The sequence below is a fragment of the Austrofundulus limnaeus genome, unplaced genomic scaffold (genome assembly GCF_001266775.1).
Source record: "Austrofundulus limnaeus strain Quisiro unplaced genomic scaffold, Austrofundulus_limnaeus-1.0 Scaffold0, whole genome shotgun sequence".
In the NCBI taxonomy this organism is placed as follows: Eukaryota; Metazoa; Chordata; class Actinopteri; order Cyprinodontiformes; family Rivulidae; genus Austrofundulus; species Austrofundulus limnaeus.
Window position 1 is genome coordinate 8,209,732 of NW_013952402.1, and position 13,996 is coordinate 8,223,727.

The 13,996-nt window shown below is 41.8% G+C and overlaps 1 protein-coding gene across 1 annotated transcript in view; it reads left to right on the forward strand.

The window, feature by feature from the left end:
- The window catches only part of zranb1b (zinc finger, RAN-binding domain containing 1b), a 19,287-nt gene extending 5,698 nt beyond the window's left edge, over positions 1-13,589 (forward strand). The window contains exons 3-10 of the mRNA XM_014001844.1: positions 2,286-2,473; positions 5,606-5,759; positions 6,492-6,563; positions 7,182-7,380; positions 7,566-7,686; positions 8,055-8,184; positions 11,396-11,625; positions 11,731-13,589. Coding sequence (XP_013857298.1) covers positions 2,286-2,473; positions 5,606-5,759; positions 6,492-6,563; positions 7,182-7,380; positions 7,566-7,686; positions 8,055-8,184; positions 11,396-11,625; positions 11,731-11,949 — 1,313 coding nt within the window. The 3' untranslated portion in view covers positions 11,950-13,589. The remainder of the gene's footprint in view (positions 1-2,285; positions 2,474-5,605; positions 5,760-6,491; positions 6,564-7,181; positions 7,381-7,565; positions 7,687-8,054; positions 8,185-11,395; positions 11,626-11,730) is intronic.
- Positions 13,590-13,996: the final 407 nt, after the last annotated feature.

Here is a 13,996-nt window from a genome sequence, read left to right on the forward strand (position 1 = left end):
ACACACACACACACACACACACACACACACACACACACAAAAAAAAAATAGTTTGGGAACATGTAAAGTTCAAGATCCACAAGTTGAGAGCACTCTGCAAGCTCTAATTATTTTTTATTTTTTGCTTTATTATTGAATTTTATTTTGTTCAAGATTATTCAGATAACACTGGAAGTTTTTTTTTCAACCACAAGAACCCCTCAAAAGTTCATTTCCCAGGAGATCCTGTAATCCTCTAAGGAGAATGAGGATTAACAAAATAAACAAACATTTAGTTTGAAGTCTTCTGTACTCTTTCTAAGGAGTATGAAAGGAAACAGAAGGTTGGTCAAAAGAAGCCACTTTGAACACAACACCCAACAAACTCATGCCTCTCCGGTTGGGCAATATTGGCAAAAAAATTAATCACAATTAATTGTGGTATTTAGCCGATAACGATTAATTTGACTATTAATCCCCTGGAGTCCCAGGACACTCTTATTTCRTAGTCACATGACCAATTTAGTGGGAAAGATTTGCTCTTTGTAAAAAAAAATATTGTTCCAAATTATGTGAAAATTACAGATTTCAGGCTATACATCTTATTTTAAATTGTATTGATAGATAAATAAATTACAGAACTTTATTTTTAATGTTCGTCATATTTGAAGCGGAGTGGAGAACTGAGCGGACTGACTGGAGTAATCCCCAGTCAGTCTGCCTGGTGACATTAATCATATTAATCATCAAGTGCCAAAAAGTTATCGATTAATGTTTTTCGGATGATTAGTTGCACACGATACGATAATGCCCAACCCTACTCATGCCCCACTTTCTCTGATGTGGAACTACTACCTGGACTGGGTTTTCAAAGAACAGAAACATGTGTACATAGTTCATGTTTAATTTCAATGCAAACTTCACTAATTTTTACTTGCAATATACTGGACTATACATATACACAGAAAGAAATCATGCAGTCATTATTTTTAGAAAAAAATCAACCTAATGTTTAAAGTAATCGAGGTGTACTTTTTGCTCTGTTTAATGGCAAACACATTTGTTTAACTATGCAAAAAAGCAGACTTGCTTGATTTGACACACTTTCGTTGTATTTTATTGCAAAACTATGCACATGGATCAGCAATAATGATTTTGTACTTCTTTATATAAGCTTTTATAGTGCGTCGCCATCATGAAGTGTCTGGTTTAACAGGTTCAACAAACTTTAAGTTACCACCATCTGTGTGATGGATGTTTTATATTCGTAGTTGTAAACCAGCATGGATCATATGTAGATAAAAAACATAATTACACAGCCGGATCCATTTTCTCTCATCGGTCCGTTTAAGCGAGAGTCTCGTTTGTGTATTATCACATTTTGTTAGGAGAAGGKTTAGAAGTACAGTACTGACTGCAGGGCTGAAGGCACACCCACACTAATGGAGTGTTTAGTAGAAAACAGTTGTGATCCCTCTGTAACACACTGGTATTGTATAGTATCTCTCATCATCTCTCGCGGTGCCAGCCAGCTCCACATGGCACAGCGAGTCCTTCCACCCACTCTGCGTCTCTAGCTCCCTCTCACACAGCTCATGCAGCTGAGTTCGGTGTGTGGTCTTTTGACRTGAGAACAAAAGCACAACAGTGTTTGATGCCGAGGTTACAGCACGGACATTAACTGTATAAACTAGAAATGGGAAGAGGGTGTTTGTTTAGCTGTGAGACACTGCACATAGTTTCCTCTTTCATGATTAATAAGTTTTAGTTTTGTCAGAATATTACAGTTGGTTGATTAGTCTGATCTAAAACTTTCTGAGTTGTCATTAAGTATGTGTCTTTGTTGAGTATAGGCTAAATTTTAAACTTTATATTAACAAAAAGGTACAAAATACTCCAATACACCTGCATCTTGATCCGAGACATCCTTCGAGCTTTGAGCTATGATCTGAGAGGTGAAAAAGAGCAACTGACAGTTTAGATTTTACCCACTATCATGTTTTCTTAGACAAATCTCAAAGCTGTTGCAGCTGCCGCAGAGCTAAAACGGTCTGGACTTAAAACATTTTATACATTTTGCTGGGGTACATTGTCTTCTGATCAAGGTGTACCCGAGTTTTTCTTTTTTGCATTTTCTGTGTTCACCCTGACCATTTCACATTAATTAGTATTCTTTATTAAGGGTTTTGTGGTGATGTATTCAGTATAAAAGCATCTAATAGTGGTTTTTATTTCGAAACCTTGCCTTTATTTCCCGCTTTATTGTACTTGTAAAGTAATGTAACCTCATTCCTCTTGTCTGAAAGGTGTTGTAGAAGGTGACCTGGCAGCTGTGGAAGCGTACAAATCATCTGGAGGTGACATAGCACGACAACTAACATCAGACGAGGTGCGGCTATTAAACAGACCCTCAGCATTTGATGACGGCTTCACGCTGGTCCACCTATCCATCCGCTTCCAGAGACAGGACATGCTGGCTGTGCTACTCACAGAGGTCAGTGTAGACAAAACAATACATAGTTACTCTTTAAGAAGTTATCTACCATCAGTTATGGCCTTTTTGGTTTCTCTTGACATTCTAATTGTTTAGACATTTGAGTTATAAGCAACAGAATGTTGAGGCAAATGGATGCATGTTATAATTTAACACTTTATTTTTGTTTTGTGATAAATATTCCTCTACTGTTTTCAACTTGCTATTATTAAAATAGTTTTGACAATAGTGTACCTATTGTGTGTTTGAGTCTGCCTGCCTTGAGCATGTTGCATTTGATTGCAGTGTGTGCTTGCTGTCAGCACATCCAGCTATCCATCCATCCATCCATCCATCCATCCTCTTCCGCTTATCCGTAGTCAGGTCGCGGAGGCAACAGGTCCGGGAGAGAAACCCAGACATCCCTCTCCCCAGCGACATTTTCCAGCTGGTCCTGAGGGACCTCGAGGCGTTCCCAGGCCAGAGAGGATACATAATCCCTCCAGCGAGTCCTGAGTCTTCCCCGGGGCCTCCTCCCAGAGGGACGTACCTGAAACACTCTAAAGGGAGGCGTCCAGGAGGCATCCTAATCAGATGCCCGAACCACCTCAACTGACTCCTTTCGATGTGGAGGAGCAGCGGCTCTACTCCAAGCTCTGCCCAGATAACGGAGCTCCTCACCCCATCTCTAAGGCTGAGCCCGGCCACCCTACGAAGGAAGCTAATTTCGGCCGCTTGTATCTGGGATCTCGTTTTTCGGTCATGATCCACGCCTCATGACCATAGTTTGGGTTGGAACGAAGACAGACCAGTAAATTGAGAGCTTTGCCTTTCAACTCAGCTCTTTCTTCACCATGACTGACCGAAGTAACGCCCTCATTACTGAGGATGAGGCCCCAATCCGTCGATCCATCTCTCGCTCCATCCTACCATCACTCGTGAACAAGACACCCAGATACTTAAACTCCTCCACTTGAGGCATAGACTCTCCCCCGACCCGGAGGGGRCATTCCACCCTTTTCCGATCAAGAACCATGGCCTCAGACTTAGAGGAACTGACTCTCATCCCAGTTGCTTCACACTCGGCTGCGAACCGCCCCAGCGCATGCTGAAGGTCTTGGACTGAAGACGCCAACAGAACCACATCATCTGCATACAGCAGAGACGAGACCCTGTGGTCCCCAAACCAGACACCCTCCTCTCTACGACTGCGCCTTGAGATCTTGGCCATAAACACTACAAACAGGATCAGAGACAAGGGACAGCCCTGGCGGTATCCAACACGCACTGAGAACAAGCTCGACTTTGTGCCAACAATGCAAACAACAGCTCCTGCTTTGGTTATATAGGGACTGAATCGCTCCTAGTAGCAACCCAGACACTCCATACTCCCGCAGCACACCCCACAAAATTCCCAGAGGAACACGGTCATAAGCCTTCTCCAAGTCCACTCCCATGACTCCCTTAGCAACTCTGCAAGGGTAAAGATCTGGTCCACTGTTCCACGCCCAGGTCGAAAGCCACACTGCTCCTCTTGAATCCGAGGTTCGACAATCGATCAGAGCCTCACTTCCAACACCCTAGAATAAATTTTCCCGTGGAGGGCAAGAAGTGTGATCCCACGATAATTAGAACACACTCTCTGGTCCCCTTTTTTTAAAATGGGAACCACCACCCCGGTCTGCCACTCCACAGGAGTTGTCTCAGTCTACATGTGAAGTTGAAGAGACGTGTCAACCATGACAGCCCCAAAACATCCAGAGCCTTCAAGCATCTTGGGGCAAATCTCATCCATCCCTGGCACCCTGCTACCAAGGAGCCTTTTGACTACCTTGGTAACCTCTGCCATGGTAATGGACTCGTCTTCCCCCCAGTCTTCAGACTCTGCCTCCTCAAAGGTGGACATGGAGGGTGGATTCGGGAGATTCTCAAAGTGTTCCTTCCATCGCTCAACAATATTCTCAGTCCTGGTCAGCAGTTCCCCACCCAAGCCAAGTGCGGCCTGGGACAGGGAACGCTTTCCTTTTCTGAGTTGTTGAATGATTTGCCAGAACCTCTTCGAGGCCAATCGAAAGTCCTTCTCCATGGCCTCCCCGAATTTCTACCATGCCCGGGTTTTTGCATCCGAAACCACAGAAGCTGCAACCCTCTTTCCACCCTGTACCCGTCAACTTCTTCAGGGGTTTTCCGGGAAAGCCAAGTCCGGAAGACCTCCTTCTTCAGCCTGACTTTGGTTGCCGCCACGACAGGCACCAATGACCTTCAGGCCACAGCTCCTGGAAGCCGCATTTGCAATGGAGGCCCTGAACATGGCCCATTCGAATTCCATGTCCCCGACCTCCCCTGGGACATGTGAAAAACTCTCCTGGAGGTGTGAGTTGAAGATCGCATGGACAGGGGACTCCGCCAAACGTTCTTCACCCTCACYATGCGTTTGGGTTTACCAGGTCTGTCCAGTAGCCTCCCCCGCCACTGGATCCAACTCACCACCAGGTGGTGATCAGTTGACAGCTCTGCCCCTCTCTTCACCCGAGTGTCCAAGACCTAGGGCCGCAGGTCAGATGACACGATTACAAAATCGATCATCAACTTTGGCCTAAGGTGGCCTGGTACCAAGTACACTTATGGGACCACCCTATGCTCAAACATGGTGTTCATTATGGACAACCCGTGCTTAGCACAGAAGTCCAACAACTGTCAATAACAAGTCATAGCTGTCAGCACAGTGATCCCAAATTATCTGAATCTACACCTCTCCTCCCACTCAGTCAGTGCCCTAGTTCTTTTGTAAAGAGGTCAGCGCATAATTGTTAGATCACATCTCTATAATGCTTCAAAGATGACAATGACAACTGGCTGAACATTAAACAAAGAAGAAGAAAAAAACGTCTCCTTCTCTTTTTAACCACAATAGAGATTTAACAAGTATAACTAGCCCATGTTGCAGAGTCCTTCAAGTGGGTTGTGTAAACACACAGAAAGCGATTGATCTTTTTATCTATTCATGCTTGAATGTTACTGGAAATATGTTAAAGACAACCTCAAATTGATTTAAAAAATAACTAAATAAAAGAGATAGCAAATATGTTAAACTATTGTCAGCTCTGAGCTCATGCTGTCCTATTTTATTTCCTTCATTCTCTGTTTTTGCAGGTCTCCCAGCAGGCAGCCAAGTGTATTCCAGCCATGGTGTGTCCGGAGCTGACCGAGCAGATCCGTCGCGAGGTAGCAGCCTCTCTTCACCAGCGCAAAGGAGACTTCACCTGCTACTTCCTCACAGACCTGGTTACCTTCACCTTGCCTGCAGGTCATTACTTCATCAGCAAACGAACAAATAGAACCAGGAGCACGGGCTCTTTTATTCAAACAATCAAACAATAAATGATGTAGACACGGTCATGATAATCATTATGTGAACTCCAGAAACAGAAGAAACATTGCAGCTAAAGAAATCCTTACTCTAGTCATTCTTTGGCTTTATAAGCTTGTATTAGAATGCCTGTTTTGTTTACTTGTAGCGTATGAAATAGCTTGTTTTTCACATGCTGAGGGGATATAATGCTGCGCTTGTCTGTTTCTGACTTTCACTGTTTCTGTATTGTTCATGCCCACAGCCAGCATGCCAATGGGACGGTTTTTAAACTTTGCAATATACCAAAACTTATTTAAAAAAATGTTATTTTATTATTTATCTTAGTTTCTTTACTGTGCCATTATTATTTTATTTCTTACTATAGCCTCAAGATTTTTGTTTCGTCATATGGTCACAGCAGTGTCAACGTTGGCTGCTGGCCACTATAGAAACTCATTTTGTCCAGATGTACCAAGGCAACACAACACTTTTAGCTAAACAAGGAAGCTTCTGTGTGGATGAGAGCCCAAAGCATGCAGGGAAAGTCACTGGTGTGCAACATGATGGCTTTTAGGTAGAACAAGCTGTGAAAGATTGTTCTGTATTAGTTCAGAACAGACAGATAAAATCATGATTCTGGTGCTTAATTCTCTCTTTATTAGTTTCAAACATTTATTTTTGTTTCAGACATTGAAGACTTGCCACCAGCAGTTCAGGAAAAGCTGTTTGATGAAGTGCTGGACCGAGACGTACAAAAAGGTGAATTATTCACTCTTAGTTGTACGACTACTTTTTGCATTGTCGCCTATCTAGCAGCAACAGTCTGGTTGCTAGGCAAACAGAAAGAGCCCTTTCACAACTCTTACTATAACAAGGAGGCAGCTCCATCCTGGCAGTGTTAAATTACTTGTAATTTTCCTTCTTGCCAACACTGTCTTTTGCCTGGCAGCTTTTCACTCAGCCCAGCAGTCTGCCTTTCTCATGTGTACCAGTTTAATTTGTGCTAATCAGCCTAACTGAGTTTCAGGGATTTCTCTGATYCTCACTGAGTGATTGAGGCGGTCTTTCAAATAAGACCACACAGTTTATCTTTTAGTTGTCGACTCTTTTTGCGTGCCCAGCTAAATCACTTCAGTGTGTCAAATAACAGGCGCTGCTGTAAAACAGCAGAAATCCCTCTTTAGCCTCACTGGGTGTGTTTTTGTTTGAGAAGTAACAATGAACAGAAATCCTTTTCTCGTTAAAGGATTAATACAAACCCGGTTGGTTTTTGCTTAAAACCTGTTTACCCAACCATTTGAACACCATTTTTTTTTTTGTTTCTCTCAAAGGCTAAATAATAGGTGTTTTCCTTTTTTTCTTTTTTTTTTTGTTTAGAACTGGAGGAAGAGTCTCCCATTATCAACTGGTCCCTGGAGCTCGGGAGCAGATTGGACAGTCGGCTGTATGCACTTTGGAACCGTACAGCAGGGGACTGCCTCCTTGACTCTGTGCTTCAAGCCACCTGGGGTATTTATGATAAGGACTCGGTGCTTCGCAAGACTCTCCACGACAGTTTGCACGACTGCTCTCACTGGTGAGACCAGCAGACCAACAGGATTACACAGTGTGTGTTAAAACACAACCTTTGTCCAGTGTGGCTAATTTGCATTTAGCCCTGAATGTATTCAAATTCTGTTCAGCACGTATGAAGCAATATAGACTAAGCTCCGTGTGTGTGTGTGTGTGTGTGTGTGTGTGTGTGTGTGTGTGTGTGTGTAGGTTTTACACACGTTGGAAGGAGTGGGAGTCGTGGTATTCCCAGAGCTTTGGTTTGCACTTCTCCCTTCGAGAGGAACAGTGGCAGGAAGACTGGGCTTTCATCCTGTCCCTTGCCAGCCAGGTGCACAAAAGCAAACAAACATATTATTATGGAGAATGAGATAATGTGTAATAAAATATGCCTCACTAATGATACATAAAGTATGAAATAGTTTTCACTGCTTTTAGTCTTGATTTGCATGCTCTGTATTACCCTGGGAAAGTGCATTCTGCCAGTCATTAGTCAAATTACTCAGCCAGTGACTTCACTGACTGAGTATCTGGGTGGATTGTGTTTATATCTGTGTGTAGGAGCTCAGTAATTGCGGGTATTTTATTTTTTTCTTTCATGACTTGGCAGCGTTCAGAAATGTTTTGAAACTTTCACCATCTTAGCTTTCCAAATGTTTTTTTTTTTTTTTTAATCTCTCGTTTGTTGTCATTTTACAGCCAGGCTCAAGCTTGGAGCAGACCCACATTTTCGTTCTTGCACACATACTTCGGAGGCCCATCATCGTTTACGGAGTGAAGTATTACAAAAGTTTCCGTGGCGAAACGCTCGGCTACACTCGTTTCCAAGGTAAGCGCTCGTTGGTCCGGTGTTGTTTTGCTCAAATATTGATCAGTTCCCAGCGCTGCGCTGTTCCAGTGGGTGTGGAAGATCTAGACTTCTATTGTAAAATAGCTGCAGCCTACATGAGTCTGCATAGCTGACATAGCTGGCATAACGCTGATCTGTCAGTAATTGTCTAACGGCATGCATCAGTCCTGTGGTGTTGTTTTTTTTAGACTCACAACAAAGTGTCACTTTGTGTCACAAGGTCACTTATGATGACTACTGCCCCAGTTATATCTGAACACATACGAACCATCAGAACTAAAGTGAAACAAAGAGTGTGGAGTCCAGCTAAATGACTAGAAGTAAAAACAGTCTGGATTCAATTTGCCTGCTGAGCGAGGCTGTTCGGAGCTTGATGTAACTCTTCAGTGAGAGCCAGCTGCTTGTGGTAAAGCCTGCCTGGAGGCTTGGTGAGTTACAGTTGCCAGGAGTCGGGATGAAACACGGGGGAGGGCGGTGCTCGTAAGTGCCTGTAAGGAAATAAAGAGAGGAGACAACTAAGTTTCTCTGGTAAACTTGTTGACCAAAAAATAAAGCAGTAAAAATACAGTGGTTACCAGGAGATGAGCTGAACGATTGTAATGTCAATTACAGAGGAATTCATCAGGTAAATAAGTGCTTTGAGTTTACATGTTTTAGTTAAGCTGTATGATGATTTGATTTGTATCTTAAGTATTTCTGTTTCTGATACACTTTCATCTCTTTTGAGGAAAAAAATGTTGCCATTCTTATATGTCCTGATGCATCTCAGTAATCCAGGTAGAAACAATCCAAAAGAAAAAATAAGTAGGTCCTCTGGATGGGTTCTTCTTTAGTGAAAAGTTTAGTCTCTCCTYTAGAGACTTCTTCAGTCTGATGAGCTTCACGTGAACTCAGCCTTATAAGCACTGCCTCCACATGGTGGATAAACAGGTTAGTCACATGCAAAAAAGGGCCATCGCCTAACAATAGGCTTGATTAGCTCTATTGTTCATAGAGGGTCATGTGCCCCATCACCTGACTTAAGGCTCCTGCATGCTGCTGCCGAACTGCCAAAATCGTGCTGAACTGTCGCAGTTTTATGACAAAAATTGCGTCACTTCTGTTCGCATTGTCGGCATTTCGACATTTCTTGTCGAACTTTTCACCCCCCCTCCACATAAGAACACATACGAACTGTATGGTGTGATTGGTCAGAAGTTCCTGGGAGTTTTTAGGCGCTCAGACACTGCATTTGCTTCAACCACCCGCTTCAAAAAAAAAGAAAGGGAAAAAAAAGAAAAAAGCGATCGCTTTCAAAGCTGACTGTTGTACCAGGAAGCAGCGATTTAAAGATAGTCAATGGCCAAAAACTCATAAAAGGGGATAAAACAGACATTTTTCACGGTGGAATCTGACTGATAAAAACTTTGGAGCTTAAACGGGACCAGTTTGTGGATAAACGTCGAATGAAGAGCCGCAGACTTTTTTTTTTTTCTGCATTGCACTCCCCGGGGAAGGAATCCCATGCATTGACGAATGCTGGAGTGGGAGGGGTTTCCCAGCAGCTCGGCTCGGGGTGTCTTGGGAACTATGAAAGGTATGTGCGAAAACGAACGCTGAACAACCACGTGACGACGCGTCGACCGGTCGACTGCCGAGCAACCATACTGCCAGCTTTATTGGTTTGGATGCTTYGGCTGTGGTTATTTGGTGCTTTATGTGTATGTAGTGAGTGCAAGCAGGGCTCAACGTCCCCTTGTTTTTGTCTCTCTTTCCCTCTTTGTGTTGGGTATCGTTGGGACCCTGATTCACACCTTTTGCTCACAGGGGGTTGTGTCATACTTGCAATAACATCAGTGTAGGAGGAGGACTCTCTTGGAGGAGAGACGAAATGTTTCACTAAAGAAGAACCTATCCAGAGGACCTACTTTTTCCTTTTTGGCCATGTCTTAACCTTGCACTTTTACAGTAAGAAACTTTGGAGAAAYGAGCTCAAATTATGAGCCCATTAATGCAAACGAGTGACTCCCCACACCCATATGAACCATTTTATTTATCAAATTAGTTGGTTTCTTCTGAGATTTTATTTCATTAAGTTACTTGTATGTATGGACATMATGTCAGAAAATAGCAGCAATGCCATGTATCACAGTTATTTATGAACTGTCTTGTGATGCTCACCAAGTTAAAAAATAATTCAGAGAACATTTTGCTGCATTATCCCTTTTTATTGTTTATCTTTTGCATTGATTTGTATTGATGATTGCGTTATTYTATTTTTCCATTCAATTTTTTTCAACTTTTATATACAATATATTCAAATCACATAGTTGATCAAAGATGATAGCAGGATCTTGATTCATGTACTTGACTTTAATTTGAGTAATTTGTAAGTCTCTGAAGCGAAGCAGAGCTTGTAATGCAATAAATCTGCTCCRAACAATCAAATTATTCAGCAGCAGTAATTGTGCACTGAATTATTTTTAGACTGCAAATGCCCAACATGTTATTTACCAAGCTTGATTTACCATCCAGATTGTTATCCATCCATCCATCATCCATTCATCTATCCATCCATCCATCCATCCAGATTGTTGTACGTGCAAGTTATCCATCCATCCATCCAGATTGTTTATCCATCCATCCATCTGTACATCCATCCAGATTGTTGTACGTGCAAGTTATCCATCCATCCATCCAGATTGTTTATCCATCCATCCATCTGTACATCCATCCAGATTGTTGTACGTGCAAGTTATCCATCCATCCATCATCTATCCATCCATTCATTCATCTATACATCCATCCATCCATTCGTCCATCCATCATCTATACATCCATCCAGATTGTTGTACGTGCAAGTTATCCATCCATCCATCCAGATTGTTTATCCATCCATCCATCTGTACATCCATCCAGATTGTTGTACATGCAAGTAATCCATCCATCCATCCATCCATTATCTATCCATCCATCCATCATCTATCCATCCATTCATCATCTATCCATCCATCCATCATCTATCCATCCATTCATCTATACATCCATCCATCATCTATACATCCATCCTACCATCCATACATACACCTGTACATCCATACATCCATCCTACCATCCTACCATCCAACTGTCCGTCATCCATCCATCCATCCATCTTGATGTGGAGGAGTAGATGTTCTACTTAATATCTCCATGCGCCTGCCCCCCCCAGGTGTGTACTTGCCCCTTTTGTGGGAGCAGAGCTTCTGCTGGAAGAGCCCCATCGCTYTGGGATACACTCGAGGCCACTTCTCAGCACTGGTGGCCATGGAGAACGACGGCTTCGACAATCGTGGCGCAGGCGCCAACCTGAACACAGACGATGACGAGACGGTCACATTCCTGCCACTGGTGGACAGCGAGAGGAAGCTGCTTCACATTCACTTCCTCTCTGCACAGGAAGTAAGAAGCAGCTGTAGTTTGTTTGTTGTGTAATTGTGGAGCATTTGGTGAAAGTTGTGTTAGACTACACAATGGGGTATTTAATGTTTTCCTCCTCTCCTTCAGATGGGTAATGAAGAACAGCAGGAGAAGCTTCTGCGGGAGTGGCTGGACTGCCTTGTGACTGAGGGCGGAGTTCTGGTGGCCCTTCAGAAAAGCTCCCGCCGCCGCAACCACCCGCTCGTCACCCAGATGGTGGAGAAGTGGCTGGACGGCTACCGGCAGATCCGCCCCTGCGCCTCCTTGTCCGATGGCGAAGAGGAGGAAGACGACGATGACGAGTGACAAAACTAAAGCAAAATGAGAAGATCTGCAGGGGGACTTCCTACTTTTTTTTTGTAGTTTTTCTCTGGTTATTTTTAATTTTTTCTTGTTTTTCCTTTCTTGACACGGACAAACTGTGAAAGCCTTCAGCAGTTGTCAGGGAACCACAAACCCCTGGCTTCTGCATCCAAAGCCACAGAAGACACGGCTGCTCTTCTGGCCGATACAAGCACTTGGACATATTTTACAAAAAAAAAACAACAACAACAATAATAACTTACAACACTTTACTCAGACCATTGTGAGACTGACAAAAAATATTTGGTGAGGATAAAGGTTTACAAATGCAAATAACCCTTTGATTTAAGTTCCAAATGTAAAGGAAAAAAGRTAATCTGTATCCATAGATGTAAAATGCATGTGGTTGTTCAAAACAAAAAAAGGTCAAGAAAATATACCAGCATTTATTTAAAATCAACACTTTCTATCTGTTCAGTGTGGGCACTGACAAAAGCACACTTCCAAATTAATCTTGATGTTTTTCCAGTTGTATAAGAGTTGGCTTGTTCAGCATTTTTGTGTTTGAACAGACAGGGACAAAGCCAATAATTATTATCTTTAAAAAAACAGATTGTGTATTAATAATAATAACAATAATAATATTAATAATGTATATCCTTATAATTAAGTACTGCACATTTATAAAAAAAACATTTCTAATTAAATACAGTATCATTGCTTGAAATAAAGATAATTTATGAAGTTTTTAAAAGGGAGATTTGCCCTTCACAAGTCTGAGCTACACTCACTAAGGTTTAGCACATTAATGTTCAGTTGGTATAYGTTTTGCAGACTGATTGAACTGAGAAGTGGTGCGTGCGTGTGTTTTGTTAGAATTTATTCTACATATTTATTGTTTGAAGATTTAGAAGTTAATAAGAGCTTTCTGTATATTTTTCACTTGTGTGTGTGTGTTGTTAATTATTCCCTCGATTTCAATGAAGACTCGTTGCACAGAAACACTGTTCCTGTGAAGGGCAAACCAATCATGGCAGTGGAAAGTTTACTTGCATTGTTGCATGAGATTTAGTACCTCATCTGGATGCCTAAAATCTGGTGCTTTTTTTTTCGTTTGTTTGTTTTTTCTGGGCAAACGAGTGAGACATTCAATGTTTGCATAAAAAAACTGTCTAATTTTCATCTCCATCCTGTTTGTCCCTTTGTTCTTAAAAAGTATTTGCTGTCCAGCTCACCTTTGTGGTACACGTTCAGCTTCTCTGTAAAACCTGCTGTCAACCCATCTTTTTCAATAAAGTTGTTGTGAAAGACTGCAACCTATTAAACCAAAGCTGAAAGGAACAAAAAATAAAAAAGAGAGAGAAAATGTGTGTTAACTCCTTGTTTTTTGCTGTGAATGTTAGCATTTTTCCCCTTGCCATTGCATTCTGTAACCTTTTTTTTTTGTGTTTCATTTGTGTCATCCATGTTTTGAGCATCACCTGTATGTTGCTTTGTATTTATGCAATAGTTGCAGTTGTGACTATGATGAATTTAGGCCTGACTYCACTAAACAGAGTGTAATGCAAAGAACAGGCAAAATATATATATATCTATATATATAAAAAATAAAGGAAAACCTTTTTTGAATGTCCAGACTTAAACGTTTCCTGTCTAATTTAATTTGATGAGTCTTTAATGTCTTCACTACTAGAGTTTGTATGTTTATTTTGTTTTTCGCAAATAATTCTTTTAGCTGTTAAATGTCTGAATTCAAAGGCCTGATCATAAAGGTTTACTGCACCGCATAAATGACTATTTCTAAGCAAAGGCAGCTTTTTTTTGGGATGGCCTCCTTTCTCCCCTTATAGCCATCCTCTCCACACCATTATGATTTTTTTATAAGTGAAGAGAAAATAGAGACAGAGAGAGAGAACTAATTTGAAAGATAGACTGAAATAGCAATTAGAAATATATTAAATATACACCAACAAAACACAGGACCACACAACCAACATCTGTCCGCTCACCTGAAAAATAAATGGATAAATACATGGAGGGCATATATAAA